Source organism: Drosophila virilis, chromosome 3 (genome assembly GCF_030788295.1).
Source record: "Drosophila virilis strain 15010-1051.87 chromosome 3, Dvir_AGI_RSII-ME, whole genome shotgun sequence".
Lineage (NCBI taxonomy): Eukaryota > Metazoa > Arthropoda > Insecta > Diptera > Drosophilidae > Drosophila > Drosophila virilis.
In genome coordinates, this window is record NC_091545.1 from 26,145,384 (window position 1) to 26,159,560 (window position 14,177).

Sequence of the window (14,177 nt, forward strand, 5' to 3'; positions counted from 1 at the left end):
ATGTTCCCTTGCCGCCGTTCCCCTAATGTCTATGGTAATAGAGTTCTTTTCTGGTCTTGGCTTGCATTTGTTCTTATATAATACACCTTTTACTGGCATTATCTACAAGATGTCTGCAATGAATTTTTTAGTTTTTTTCTTTTTAGCTCCCTTGGGACGTGCAATGTAATGTGGCTAGAAAAAACATAGCACGGTAAACAGCTTGCAGCTTTTTGAGATTTAAGTGGAGCAGACAATGAATTTACAGACAAGCCAGGCCAGGCTGTCAATCAGATGCATGTGTGTGTGTGTGTGTGTGTGTGATGTACTCACACCCAACACACCCACATGACCTGGAAAGCTAGGCGCTTGGAAAACGCTGCAGTTCTCCCTCATAAGGTTGGCTGATTTGGAAAGTGGACAGACACTTGGTCTGGGTGGCCCGGCTCGGGCCAACGCATTTGTGAAGCTCAGGGGTGCCATTTGGCGACTGTGGAGCTAAGCGTTTTAATACATTTTTAATAAGAGCAACGCGTGACGCCAGATCCACATCAAAGCCCCCAAGACAGGCAGGCAGACCTCACGAACTTGCCGCAAACTAAAACTAAAACTTAAATGCGTTTGAAATTATGTTTAAATTATTGTCAAAAGCGCACAAAAATAATGTTATATATATAGAAATCCCACGGAGATTTTGCTTTATTTTTCGATTTTTCTGGCTGCCGCATTCCTTATAATGCCAATCGTAGTCGCTAACATCGAAGCGTGCAACGGTGCGGCATGTTTGCGATTTGTGTTGCATACTTTTATGGGCCAGTGTGCCTTCAGCGACGCGTGCGTCATTGTGTACAATGTGTGTGTGTGTGTGTGTGTGTAGGTCGCTGCGGTTTTAATTAAAATGCAATTTAAATGCCTTGAATTTTGACTGCAAGTGCAAGTCGCAAAGGCAGTTCTCGACATGTTTACACACTCAGTCCAAGTTGAACTTATTGATTTGTTTCTGGCTAAAAACTGACCACCCCTCACAAACCTCCCAGCCCCATCCCACCCCGCCTTCTGCACCTGAAGTAGCAGCTGCTGCTTTCACTTCTAAATCCCATTACATAAGCCTGCAATTACGAATTTATATTTACATCTACGAGTTTTTATATTACTTGGAGCTGAACTTTCAACAAAGCTCAACGCCTGACATTGCAGTTTGTACGCTCTGTGTGTGTGTGTGTGAGTGTGTGTGTGCATGACTTTATGCTTTGCAAATAGTTCTTGCTGCCTGTCAGCTTAGAGCAAAACTTTTATTTACTTAAACTTGGCAAGCATTTGTTTATTCACTTTTTGCATTTAGTTAAAACTTTTGTGTATTTTACTTAAATTCAATTAACTTGTTCATTATTCAGAACCCAAATGCAAGTTCAAGAGCCGCTTCACAAGGCGAGAGCAAGGTTCCAGCCGTGACCCGAACCAAGGACAATTAACGTCTGGAATTTCAATTTATATTCCAATATGAATTGTTTCTCAAGCCAAACCAGTTCATTAAATTAATAATATGATTCAGATCCATAAGGATCCGCAAAGAAGGCGCACGAATTTAGCCCCAAGGCAGGCAGCCGGTTCGAACCGTAGGACGCCTAATTGTAACCCTTCCAATATGTTGTTCATTTGTGTTTTTGACGTGGCTGCCTAGAGAATATACACTTTATCAAGGAAACCTTTCCTCATGCTTGACTGTTTCTTTTGACAGCCGGAATGGTTTATGAACATTCAGAGAGAATCGGTGTTGAGGTGGGTCAATGGAGCTTGAATTGTTGTCCGAGTTCATTAGCTGGAACAGACGCTCCGGCTGACAGTGATGGATGTAGATGTGGCAGTATTTGCCCTGAATTCATTTCGATCAAATTCTGTTTTGCACAAAAACAAATTGATGCTGCTTAAAAGCTTATAAATTGCAGCAAACGCAAACGCTAATGGAGGCTCTCTGTAAGGCTAAGGTTATCAAAACCAAGAAGAGATTTTTTGTTAAAAGATATTTGCCTTGAAAAATAAAGTGTAAAAGCAAATACATAAAAGATTTTCTTTTTTTTTTTTTGTTGGTTTTTGTGGCTATTTTGTTAAGTTCACGGCCAATGCCGTGTGCAAAACAAGAAAGCGAGCGACAATTGATTGACAAGTTGGCCAAGTGGCTGCCAGGACTGTGGCGGTGCCAAGGGGCAGAGGCAGCGGCAGGTGCAGGCAGAGGAGGCGGCGGTTGCCAACGTGCGTGGCCAACAAGAGCACGCGTCGTGAGTGCACGTTGAGCTTTTTATATAAACTTGAAAAAAAGTTAATTAAAAAGTTCTCAAAATGCACGACAACTAAAAAAACCACACACACACACACTTGAGTGTAAATTAATACACACAAAAACAACTTTGATCACAGATGTTGACAACAACAACAACAACAAGAACTACCTTGATGATGTAAATGTAATTAAATAGATAGAAAACACATTCATCTTCGTTAGTTCGAAGCTTAAATACCCTTACGGAATTGCAGAAAACATTTTTGCTAATAAATTGTGTAATTGTGTTAACGGAAATAATCAACAAATCTGAGAGATTGCTTTGCACAGAAACTGATGAACTGAATGATATATACATATATATACTTCATTTCCTTCTATACGTTACGTATTTCATGGCAAATTTATAATACCGTCTAGTAGAGTGCAGAGTGTGCGACGACGGGTGTGGAAGACAAGAGTGCAGGGGGCAGAGGCAAAAGGCATCATTAGATAATTTGTGGCAAGCGCAAAGAACTGACGAAGATGAATTTCAGCTTGTTACGCTCAAGAATTTCGCATTTACAATTTTTGGCTCAGAGCACAAACAATTCACGAAATACAAGAAACTTAAAAAATGTTAAAGAAACTAGGGTTGGGTTAAAATGTTGCCTTTTGCTTACTTTGAATATTTAATTCATCTTTTTATAAATACAAATACTTACAATTATGATAAAAAATATATGATTCGATTGGGCGCATCAGCAAACGGAGCACAAATACACAAAACTTTTATTTAAATTTTATGGTACTTTTTGAATGGCCTCTATCATACGCACATTCATGCAACAATCTCGGTTTTGAAATAGATGACTAATTTTAGTGGCCTAGACTAAAGATATGCTTATCTGCTTGCTAAGTGCACACTTATTTCAGATGCACAGTGGTTCAAGAGCATTCAAATACTTGTCAAAATAAACATGAGCAACAACATTAACTATAATTTCCAAATGAGTCCTATTTTAAAATAAAAACAATTGAATAGGCAATAAAAAAATGTTTATTGCTGCTAATTATAACTTTTATAGGTGCTCTTTGGCCACGGTGCGGTCTCTGTCGGATTGATGCGGAGCAAGCAAGACGTGGATTACGGATTTGTGAATTTCACTCTGACGTCGAGCACTTGCGTTTAAATTGATGGACATTTGTTGGTTTCATTTTCTTTTCTTTATATTATATATTTTTTGTCGCTGACATTAATGGCAATTGCAATTGTTCAGGCGCGAAACGAACCGCAGCCACTTTATTGGCCAAGCCCCTAGCTTCCGCTTCCCCGCTTGATGATGATAATGATGATTAAGATGTTGATGATGACGTTGAGAGGGCAGGCGGATTTTGTTCGCCTTGGCGAGCTTAATGAAATCTGGCATTTCTGTTGACATTGTCAATTAATGTGTGATTAACTTGTGCGCCCCGTTTGCGGTTTTTTGTGGTTGCGTGTTTTAATAAATCACGCATACGCCCAGTTGAACGAACCCGCACACAGACAGCCTCTGCCACGGCTGCTGCCAATTAGCCCCAGGGCCGCCACAGCGATATTCACATATCAGTTGGACTTCCGTTTCCGGCGTTGTCAGCGCTCGCGTGCCAAACGATGTGTCACCTGTCCGAAAACAACAAAAACAATAATAGACACCTTGGAATAGGCGCAGCAATTAAAAGTCCATTGGCATCTGTTCCAGAGCCAGCGCGTGTTGCCGGCACCTCCAACCCCCACTTTCTAGAAATTAAATACGGCAAACCGATTTTTCCTATTAAGAATAGCAATCCGCAATTGATACGATACGATCACGACTTGATACGACTTATTTGCATTGAAGCTGACACTCAGCGTGCACACATACATAGCTCTATCGACTCGTTACTTTGGGCTAATTAAGAGTCAGAGATGCTTTCTTCTAAATGTAAAAAAAAAAAGAAGATCATATCTTCAGAATTGCCTCCTGTGAGAATTGAACTCACGACCGCTGGTTTACAAGACCAGCGCTCTGCCACTGAGCTAAGAAGGCGCCCGGCTTTGCAGCGCTGAATTGGCCGAGTTGAGAGACGCTTCGCAAATTAAATTGACTGCGAAATTTAATTAGTTAAATGCCTTTGCCGTGTTCGCTTTGATAAGCACGACGCAATGTCTGCAAGCTTATCAGAAGTTTTGCCGCCGCGACCGCCCCAACAGCTCCGGCTTCCAGTTGGTCGAGCTATGCAGCAGACGCGTGTCGAGGGCCGTGGAAAGGGTTTATGAAACTTCTGATGTTTAGCTTGACTTGACAAGGCTATCCTTAATTTTGCACAAATCACAAAACTTACACAAACTTAACCAGTCGCCAGCTAACTGAAAGTTAGTTGTACAAAGTTATGTTTCACACTTCTATGCGAACAACTTAATTGGGGTAACATCACTTTAACATTATTAAATTATATTCAAATAATTAGAATTATAAAAATGAATAGCAATAATATTTTATTTAATGTCGAAATCATATTAAGGTAATTTTAATACTTCGTTAGATAACTATCTGACATAACTATAGCACAAAATACCACCCATTTTTCCCTTTTTTTATGTCCCTTTTAAAACCTGCCATGCACTTTCTGTCTCTCTTTCTCTCTCATTGCTAAAATTCATGAAAATCGCATAGAAGGGAGCTAAAACACACACACACACACACAGATTCAATCAATAAATAATTTAATTAATTTTTGAGGCAACCCAAGACAAATTTCAGTTCTGTTATGACATGTTCTGAAAAGGCAATTAATTAAATTTTTGCGCATATTACAAATATGTGGTCAAGCGTAAAGCATTTAAATTAAAATGATTAAATATTGATATTAATTAAAGTCGTTGTAAAATGCTGTGTTGTTATTTTATTGTTAGTCAGCATGCTGTGCAAATATTTCATGGTCGACTCGAAATGTGCTCATTAAATACGTATGCCAATTATATTATTTATACGTAAGCCACAATAATGTAAATAGACAAACACACAAATAAACACACACGCACAACAGCCCAGTTCCCTGGGGGATTGTGCGAGAAATTTGGACATTATGTATTCTCAGCTCTGGCATTTTGTGCGTTTCATTTCATTCAACAGTTCAACATTGAAATTTTTATGTGAAAATATTTGAAAATTTGTGCGTTTAGCAAAATTTGTTTATTTACAGAGAAGAAGGAATTTTATTGCCCGAATGATTAGGCACATTAAAAAATATTTGTACATAGAAATAGTTGAAATATATGCAAATATATATGTATATATAGCAGGTATAGGGATGATCTGTTCACGAGATACAGCTACACCTCGAAAACTTTGTTATTTTTACGTATTCTTCTAACTGTTTAATGAAGTTCAATTAAAAGATAGTTTTTGGTGCCTTGGTATTTATACAGAGGGTTTTATAATTGCAGAGGGTTTTATAATTTTATAATGAAGTGTGTAACAACAGACGAGTTGATGTCCATCTGATCGATTGTTTGTTGCAATGCGTACAATTTTCTCAGTTGTATAGCTTACGTCTTGAAATTTTGATTTGGTCGGAACCGGCACGATCGGAACACTATATCTATCATATAGCTGTCATAGAAACGATCAAACTCCTCGTATATACGCAAAGTCTTATTAACATAGGATAACATAGAATTTGGGTTCAGAAGTGGCCACGGACACGGACACGAAACTATTGAGCATTCAGCAATACCATCGATGCCTTCCATTGTAAACTTTATTAACTCTATCCTTTTGCAGGCCTATAAGTACGATCCGTACGAGAAGAACTGCACCGTGGAGCCTTATGATCACGCATTAGTAGGCACTCTGAGATCTTTCCACAGAAGCTGGCACTGTTTTCTGATTGCATTGATGCCTGCAAATTGCCTTTCCTATCCATTAATTGGGGCTCTGCCTTTGAGCAGCCACTGCTGGTTTTATATAAAATATTTTAGCTGGATAAAGCCTGGTATTAAAGCCTGCATATTAATCAGCAGCTAACTAAAGGATACTTTGCGGGGTATAATTTAGTCGAGCATACTGCGCGATTGGTTAGAAAGCAAAAATGCAGTCAGTGAACTAAAAAGTAAACAAGCGGCCAGTTAAGTACTTTGCTATCTGTGTTGCGAATTAATGCGAATATTAATGAAATTTAATTTCAATAAGTTTAAAAAAGCGATCGGACGATACACAACAAACATTCATACAAACGTTTTTTGCGAATTTCCCACACTTGCGTTTGGAATTTTCGAAATGCCGTCCTAGAGTAAAACTGTATCACATAAGGTAGCCACAGTATAAATTTCAGCTTCCTAGCTCAAATCAGAATACCCTGTTATAACTTAATCAGATCGGCTTCAGGGCAGCTAAAATTGATTCCTTGAGATCCCTACTGACAAACTGCCACAAATGTTTGTTGTTCGCTTTTATCGTAGCTTTTATCACATTTTTAAGCTCGTAAATGGAACATAAATAATGCAAATGCTATTATATTATTTAACAAGCCGCATTTAATATGTCTAATAAAATGGGGCATATTAAAAATGTATTGCCGCTCTATTGAAGCGAATGCGCTTGCCCTGTCTAATTTAGTTTAAAGACTTTTAGGTAAACAATTATTATCCAAGCTGCAAAAGTACGCTTCTCTTAAATCGTTTAATGCTGCAGCAGCAGTTGCAGTTGCAGTTGCAGTTACCGTTAGTGGCTACGGCGGGAATCGTGCCCTATAATTGGACTCCGGCGGGGCGTTGAAATGCCGAGGCGACGATGCGTGTTGTTGAGTTGGCAGCCAGTTGGCTAGGAGCCCGCAGCAACTGGCTGCTTAATTTGTTGCACTTCAACGGGTCACGACGTTGGCCCGGGGGCGGGGGCGTGAGCAGCGGTGGGGTGGGGTCAACGGAGGCGGCAGGGTGTGCAGTCAATGTGTTTTTTTTTTGCCCTCGAGTTGATTGCGACAAGTTAGGAGCACAAGTGCCGCAGGGCATGGCAACCACTTTGTAATTTGTAATAACCACATTCCCATGGGATAGATTTGCGAATTGACTATAGTTAGTCCACTAGCAAATACCCTGTACAACTTAATCTAATAGTTAATATATATGTATTAACCACATTTCGAGGAGAAACCTTTATGAATTGAATACAGTAAGGCGACAAACAAATACCCGTTAAAAGTATTATCTAGTTAGTCGACCGGCAAATACCCTTTAACAAGTTAATCTAAGTGTGATATATATATTAACCACATTTAGTTGAGAAACTTTTATGAATTGAGTTAGTTTGTCGACCAACAAATATCCGTTAAAAGCATTATCTAAGTTGGATGGCTTTACAAATTGAATGTAGTTAGACCACTAGTAAATACCCTGTCAAAACTTAATCTAAGTGTGATATTTATGTATTAACCACACTTCGATGAGAAACCTTTATTAAATAAATACAGTTGATCGACGAACAAATACCCTTATCTAGTTAGTCGATTAGAGAATACCCTCTAATAACTTATTCTAAACTATAGCGTATGTAATTTGTAATAACCGGATTCCCATGAGAAGTTATCTCAATTCAATTTCTCGACTATCAAATATCGTGTAAAACGGAATATAAGCTCTAATGACCAGATTCCCATGAGTTAATTTAACAAATTGAATTCAATTTTACAATTATTAAATACCCTAAAATGTAAAAACCACATTCACTTGGGATAACTTTACGAATTGATAGTCGACTTGCAATGTGTATGTTATTTATAATAAACACACGCCCATTGGATGCCCGTACGAATCGAACGCAGTTAGGCGGATAGCAAATACCCTGTAAAAACGTAGCCTATGATGTAGCGAATGTTATTTATTATAAACCATTCCCATTGAATAACCCTAGCAGTTAATTGCGATTTGTCGACCAACGAATACCCTGTAAGGCTGTTTACCTTAATTGCTTATGAGTTCTTATTAGGACTTTTATAACTGACTCGAACATAAAATGCCCAATTAAAAGCATTCATATAAAACAAGTCTAAATACCCCAACAGCATCTGTCGGTACAGGGTAATGGAAGCCACAATACCCCATAAAATTACTGCAATATAAATGAAAAGCTGTGCCAATTTCTAAAAGCACTCGAACTGCCAACAAAAAAGTAAATGTCATTCGGAATCGCTGAATCAACCTCAGAAGAGGTTCAATAAAACGAAGGCAGCCAGAAAAACGACTTCGAACCAAAGGAAACGCGTGGGTTGCAGACTGCATGAATTGACAGGGTAGATATCAGCCCAAAAATATGCTTGACTGTCAAATAATCTGAGGTTAGTTGCGCAATAGAACTCAGTTTTAGCAGAGAATCACTCCCAAAAGTGATTGATTTTATATATTGTTCCTACAAGCAACGCCAATTTTGTGGTATTATTAGAGAACACAAAATGGGCCAAAACGCTGCCCAGCTGCCACATCCTATTCAAGGCTGACAAGGGTGAAAGCGTTTGTCTGTGTGCGACGCAAAAGGATGTACTTGAACAGACATTAAAATGATTTTCCAGGAAAGGTTTCACAAAAAATAACTTCAATTAGCGGAGTGACATGGCCTTGTACATGGCCAAATGATTCGAAATAGTCCTAATTTGTATCGTGTTTATTATCTTATATGGAATGTGTACAATTTGCGGCCCTAATCGGCTTTGCTATGCCACCTGAGCTAATTGGCTGTAGTTCGACACAATTCCGCTGAATCAGCAAATTTATATTGCATAACAACAAGATTGCCCGAAGGATCAACATTTGCGGGAATTTCACCTTACAAATTTGAAAAGATAGTGCAAATTGTAAGATGTAAATTAGTTTCACTTGCCTATTGCAAGGTAAATCAAATTAAGGCCATTTAATATTATACGTAACGTGTTTGAATTAGTTGTGAATTACAAGCGTAAGACAATTAAAAGTCAGTCTTAAACCAGAACCAGTTGTGAATTATAAGCAATCAGCTTGAAAAGCTTTCAGAGAATTCACTTCTGACTGGCCTTAATAGGCATATTCAGTACACATCCTTAGAAATAGTTCATTGGCATAATATTATTATATATATTTATATGCAGGCTGACGACTTACCGATATTAACTATGCCATGATTGGTTAGCTCCCAGCATGACTGTAAGCGTAATATGCTCAAACTGTGACTTTGCTTTGGTGAGAAGTAGCCCAGGGCAGCATCTGTGACATGGTAAGCCTGTAATTCAATTAAATATGAGCACTTGTTTCGCCGCACATTTTCCACACTTGCCTGAAGCGAGAACTCGTATAGGGATGGCAGCAGCTGGGCAACCGCGCCCACCGCCTCGTCCGCAATGTTGATGCAGTCCGCCAGTGACAAGGACACAATTCGCGGCGTCAGGCAGGCCCAGAGGCCCGCTTCGGTGACCTCATTGCAGCCGGCCAGCTCAAGTTCAAACAGACTCTGCAATTGTCATTTTATTTACAAACTCATTCTACATTTTCCTTTATCATATTGTGTTTATTCTTTGTGTAACATTTTAATTAAAAACAAGTTTGTTATGAAAAGGGGACGGAGGTAGCAATCTTGTAAAGGAAATGTTTCCTAGTATTCAGTTATGCTTTAGTAAAAACACTCGTAAAGAAGTGCAAATTAAAATTTCCGCGAAAGGCTCCATTGAACCCATCTGATGACATATAAAGTCTAATGAGAGAATTTATAGGAATTTTAAATTAAAAACTTTTTCGCTTAATAAATTAAATTTCAGGAATTAAGAGCATATTTTTGTAAAACTAAGACAAAAGCCTGCTAAAAACAAAACTCATTCCAAGAACTGCTAATTCATATGCTTACAGGTCTTTCTTCAATTTGAATTTCTCACAAATTTAAAATTATAATCAAGTCAAAAACCTACAACAAAATAAAGTACAGTTTTCCATGCGACTCGCAGCTCGGAGCTGTGTGTCAGAGCAAATGGCCAATTGTTCTAGATTGATGCAAAATATAAAATATATAAATATTTATATAAAATAAGTCGATGTATTTGGTTTGTGAATTTCTTGAAATTCATTCAACCTTTGACCTTTACAAGAGCAGAAAATGTCAAGCAAAACATTTCACAATAGGTCGAGTAATAGTCGTTCGACCCACATTGCGTGCCAGACAATATGTCGCGGGGCTTTCATCTGACTAGTCACAATTTTGTATTTTATTATTGTTGTGGCCCAAAGTTGGGTACGTTTCTTGGCGACACTCGAGAACTTTTGCTCATAAACGCAGAGGCAAAAACAAAAACCCAGCAACAAAACATGTCAAATCAAAGCAGAATACCAATAAAGTCGCTTAGCAAGCGGAAACATGACGCAAAAGCATCAGGAAAATGGGAAATGGAATATGGAAAAGCATGAAATACACGCTTAACGGCATAAAAAATGCGGGAGAATCACAAACTTTTATCGCTAACTACATCAACAATTAGAGGACACAAAGTAAGTTGTTTTTATGCAAACAAAACGTATATCCAGAAATTTGCAAATATCAAATGTCACATGCAAATATAAAAAATTAATGTGGCTTAAGCTTTATCAGAATACTTTTTTTAGACAGTTTTCTTTAGAAAGGAAATCATTTGTGGAGATAAAATTTCAGCAATAATGGCTATTGCCATTGCTATAATAGGCTATTTGTATGAGCATAGTTGAGGTTATTATTTGTTGGTCAGCCAGTCTATTTACATTAATAATTATTATAACAATAACGATAATGATAATGAGAATGACAATGCTGATCATAATGATAATGATAATGATACAAATAATGATAATAATAATAATAATAATAATAATAATAATAATAATAATAATAATAATAATAATAATATAATAATAATAATAATAATAATAATAATAATAATAATAATAATAATAATAATAATAATTATAATAATAATAATAATAATAATAATAATAATGATAATAATAATGATAATAATAATAATAATAATAATGATAATAATAATAATAATAATAATAATAATAATAATAATAATAATAATAATAATAATAATGATAAGTATAATGACAATGATAATGATAATGATAATAAATATATTGATAATAACAATATTAATAATTATAGCAATATTAATAATATGTTTTATGTACACATTCATGGAGCTACTTTAAATAATTTAGAGGTCAATTGGAAAAGATTTTATTAAGAGTGTTTGTAGCTTTAACAATAATAAATCTTTGTGGTATATTTTCAACAGTAATTTATATAGAAAGTGTTTGCTGAAAACATTCCTATTTAAATGCATATCTACCAAACTTATAGCATAATATATATATATAGTATATATAACATACAAATGTCCTGTAATTAGATTGGAGCTAATTGGAGCCCTCTGTTCGCTGCAAGCTTTGGAAATGACTTCATTGTTAATGGGAAATGGTCTGAGTCTTTAGAACATTTGGGTTTTATTTTGTTTTTATGGCCAGTGAATAGCGTATTCCCAGCTGGTTGGCAACACACGTAGCCAGGGTAACTTTTTACATGTCAGCCACAAAATCAATATCGCCACCGGCAAGAACAACAACGCGCCACAATGGCAGCAAGTGGTTAAGGTTATGAATAAACTAATGTAAGTTACATCCCATTTATATTACCCAATTGCTACAGTGCTTAGATTTCGGAATGTCACATGTTTTTTGCGTGTCTCATTAAAACACTTACAATGGACAAGTGACAATAATATAAAGCTAGGCTAGTAAAAGGTATTTTCAGTGCTTACACAACAAAGGGAGTATGCGTCTAGCATGGAAACAACTTCTCACGCACTCGAGGCCTTAACTAGTTGAGAATTGCAAGGCGCCAGGTATATAAAAAAATACGAAGCTTAACTAACTAGATTGCCCCTCGAATTTTATCAATATTATGCAAATACTTCTGTGCCACTTCAGACTGAATATCTGGCAAAAGCGTGACATCCTTTATGGGTCAGCAGGGTTCAACAACGGGCTCGAAAGCGCAACTTTACTGTTAGCAATGCAGAAATTACGTATACGCCGAGTGTACGCTGAAGGCAATTGCGTTCTAAGGGCCCATTAAATGTGTATGCATTGGGAAATGCTGTCGCATTTCCGTCGCATTTTCACGCTCACACAGACGCACACATATGTCAAATTAAAGGGACTTGTTAATGGAAAAGGAAAGCTTGTTGATGACTTAAGGAGACACAGATGCATTAAGCGCATTGCGCTCCCTTGCCAAGGTCAAATTCGCTATAAATTTCTGGTGCTTGCGACTGTCAACTGTTACAGCACTGTGCGTGCCATTCTTGTTGACATTTCCAGCGGCAACAATTTGCAATCAGTCGGTATTAGGAACCAAGCCAGCCACACACACACACACACGCACTGAGATCCAACTAGGCCCATGAACATGACATGCATTCACATTGAATTAACTCCGACATTGCAGATTGACACGCAGTCAACCGACTGACACAGCCACAAATATGAGCAGAGCACAGGACAGGGGCGAGGCTAGTAGGCAAAAGGGAAACATAGTTGAATGGGAATACAACTTGGCCACAACTAGTTCACCAACATTATCCACTTTACTCATGTGCGTCTACCACACCCACTCCCACTCCCAATCCATCTGTCTGTGTCATTTGCTCTCTCTCTCTCTGCTTATTGTAAGCTACTTCTTGTGAGCTTTGGATTGACCCATGAAACGAAATAGATGTGTTCCATGGAACTGGGAAAAAGTTTTTGGTATTGTCAGCAGCTGAGCGCAGCAATTAGGCCAACTAATTGGTTTTGGCCAATGAAGTCACTTAGACTTTGGTAGCATCTTCTAATTACAGTTACGATTACTTCTAACAATCGAAATGTACAAATATTAACCATAAAGGAAATAGCAGCAAATGGTTATAATGGTTTTAAATGTGGTGGCAAGTATTCCATATAGATCAACATTTTCACTTCTAAATAACTAGAAAACAAGAGGTTCTAGTCGGGAGCTCCCGACTAGGGTATGCCCTGAACCCTCTTCTTCCAACATCAAATGCATATATATATATTCTATTTTAGAAGTTATATGTCAAGTTTGGTGACTCTAGATCTTATTATTAACCAAAATTGCCCAAAAAACCGGATATCGATATTGATTTTTATCGATTGCTTGGAAACGGAGTAAGTTATCGATTATCGAAAACAAACTCGATCTGCGCAGGCACTAGGAGGACCTACATCTATCTAAATTTCAAGACGCTAGCTCTTATAGGTTCTGAGATCCTTGCGTTCATACGGACGGACGGACAGACATACGGACATGGATCGACTCGGCTATTGATGCTGATCAAGAATATATATACTTTATGGGATAGGAGACGCTTCCTTCTGCCTGTTACATACATTTGGATTTTGAACAAATACAATATACCCTAATACCCATTTTTAATGGGTTTAGGGTACAACAAGAATTCGGATACGTTATTGTGAAGCTCGTAATTGCTGAGCTTAGTTAAGACAACTCGAAGAACAGCAATTATTTACCACATTTTCTGATATTACTGATCCAGCATATATATACTTATATATAAATATGTAATAACCGAACTCTTTCTAAATAAGCACATATTTATACACATATATTTCGAAAATTTAATTTAATTGCGCACGCATCTCATAAAATATTCATCTTGCACATCACACTCATTTTAGTTATATATATATATATATACAATAACTATATATATTTTTCAGGTATATATGTATGCTTATTCGTTTCGCAAAAATTAGCTCTAAAAATTATTTCGCCAAATTAAATAAAATTTGTGGCGCTGCTTTGAAGTGATTTGCGCTTGAAATTGATCGCATCAATTCGTTATGAGATTAAAG

General features: G+C 37.3%; 1 protein-coding gene and 1 non-coding gene across 3 annotated transcripts in view; both read right to left on the minus strand.

The window, feature by feature from the left end:
• LOC6623308 (F-box/LRR-repeat protein 16) overlaps positions 1-14,177 on the minus strand; it is a 33,478-nt gene that overhangs the window by 12,013 nt on the left and 7,288 nt on the right. For both annotated transcript variants that reach the window (XM_070207905.1, XM_002048568.4), the window contains exons 3-4: positions 9,559-9,732; positions 9,387-9,504 (exon numbers count right to left, since the gene is read on the minus strand). In XM_070207905.1, coding sequence (XP_070064006.1) covers positions 9,387-9,504; positions 9,559-9,732 — 292 coding nt within the window. The remainder of the gene's footprint in view (positions 1-9,386; positions 9,505-9,558; positions 9,733-14,177) is intronic.
• Positions 4,234-4,305, minus strand: TRNAT-UGU (transfer RNA threonine (anticodon UGU)). Its single transcript has one exon. It is a non-coding gene; the product is annotated as a tRNA-Thr (tRNA).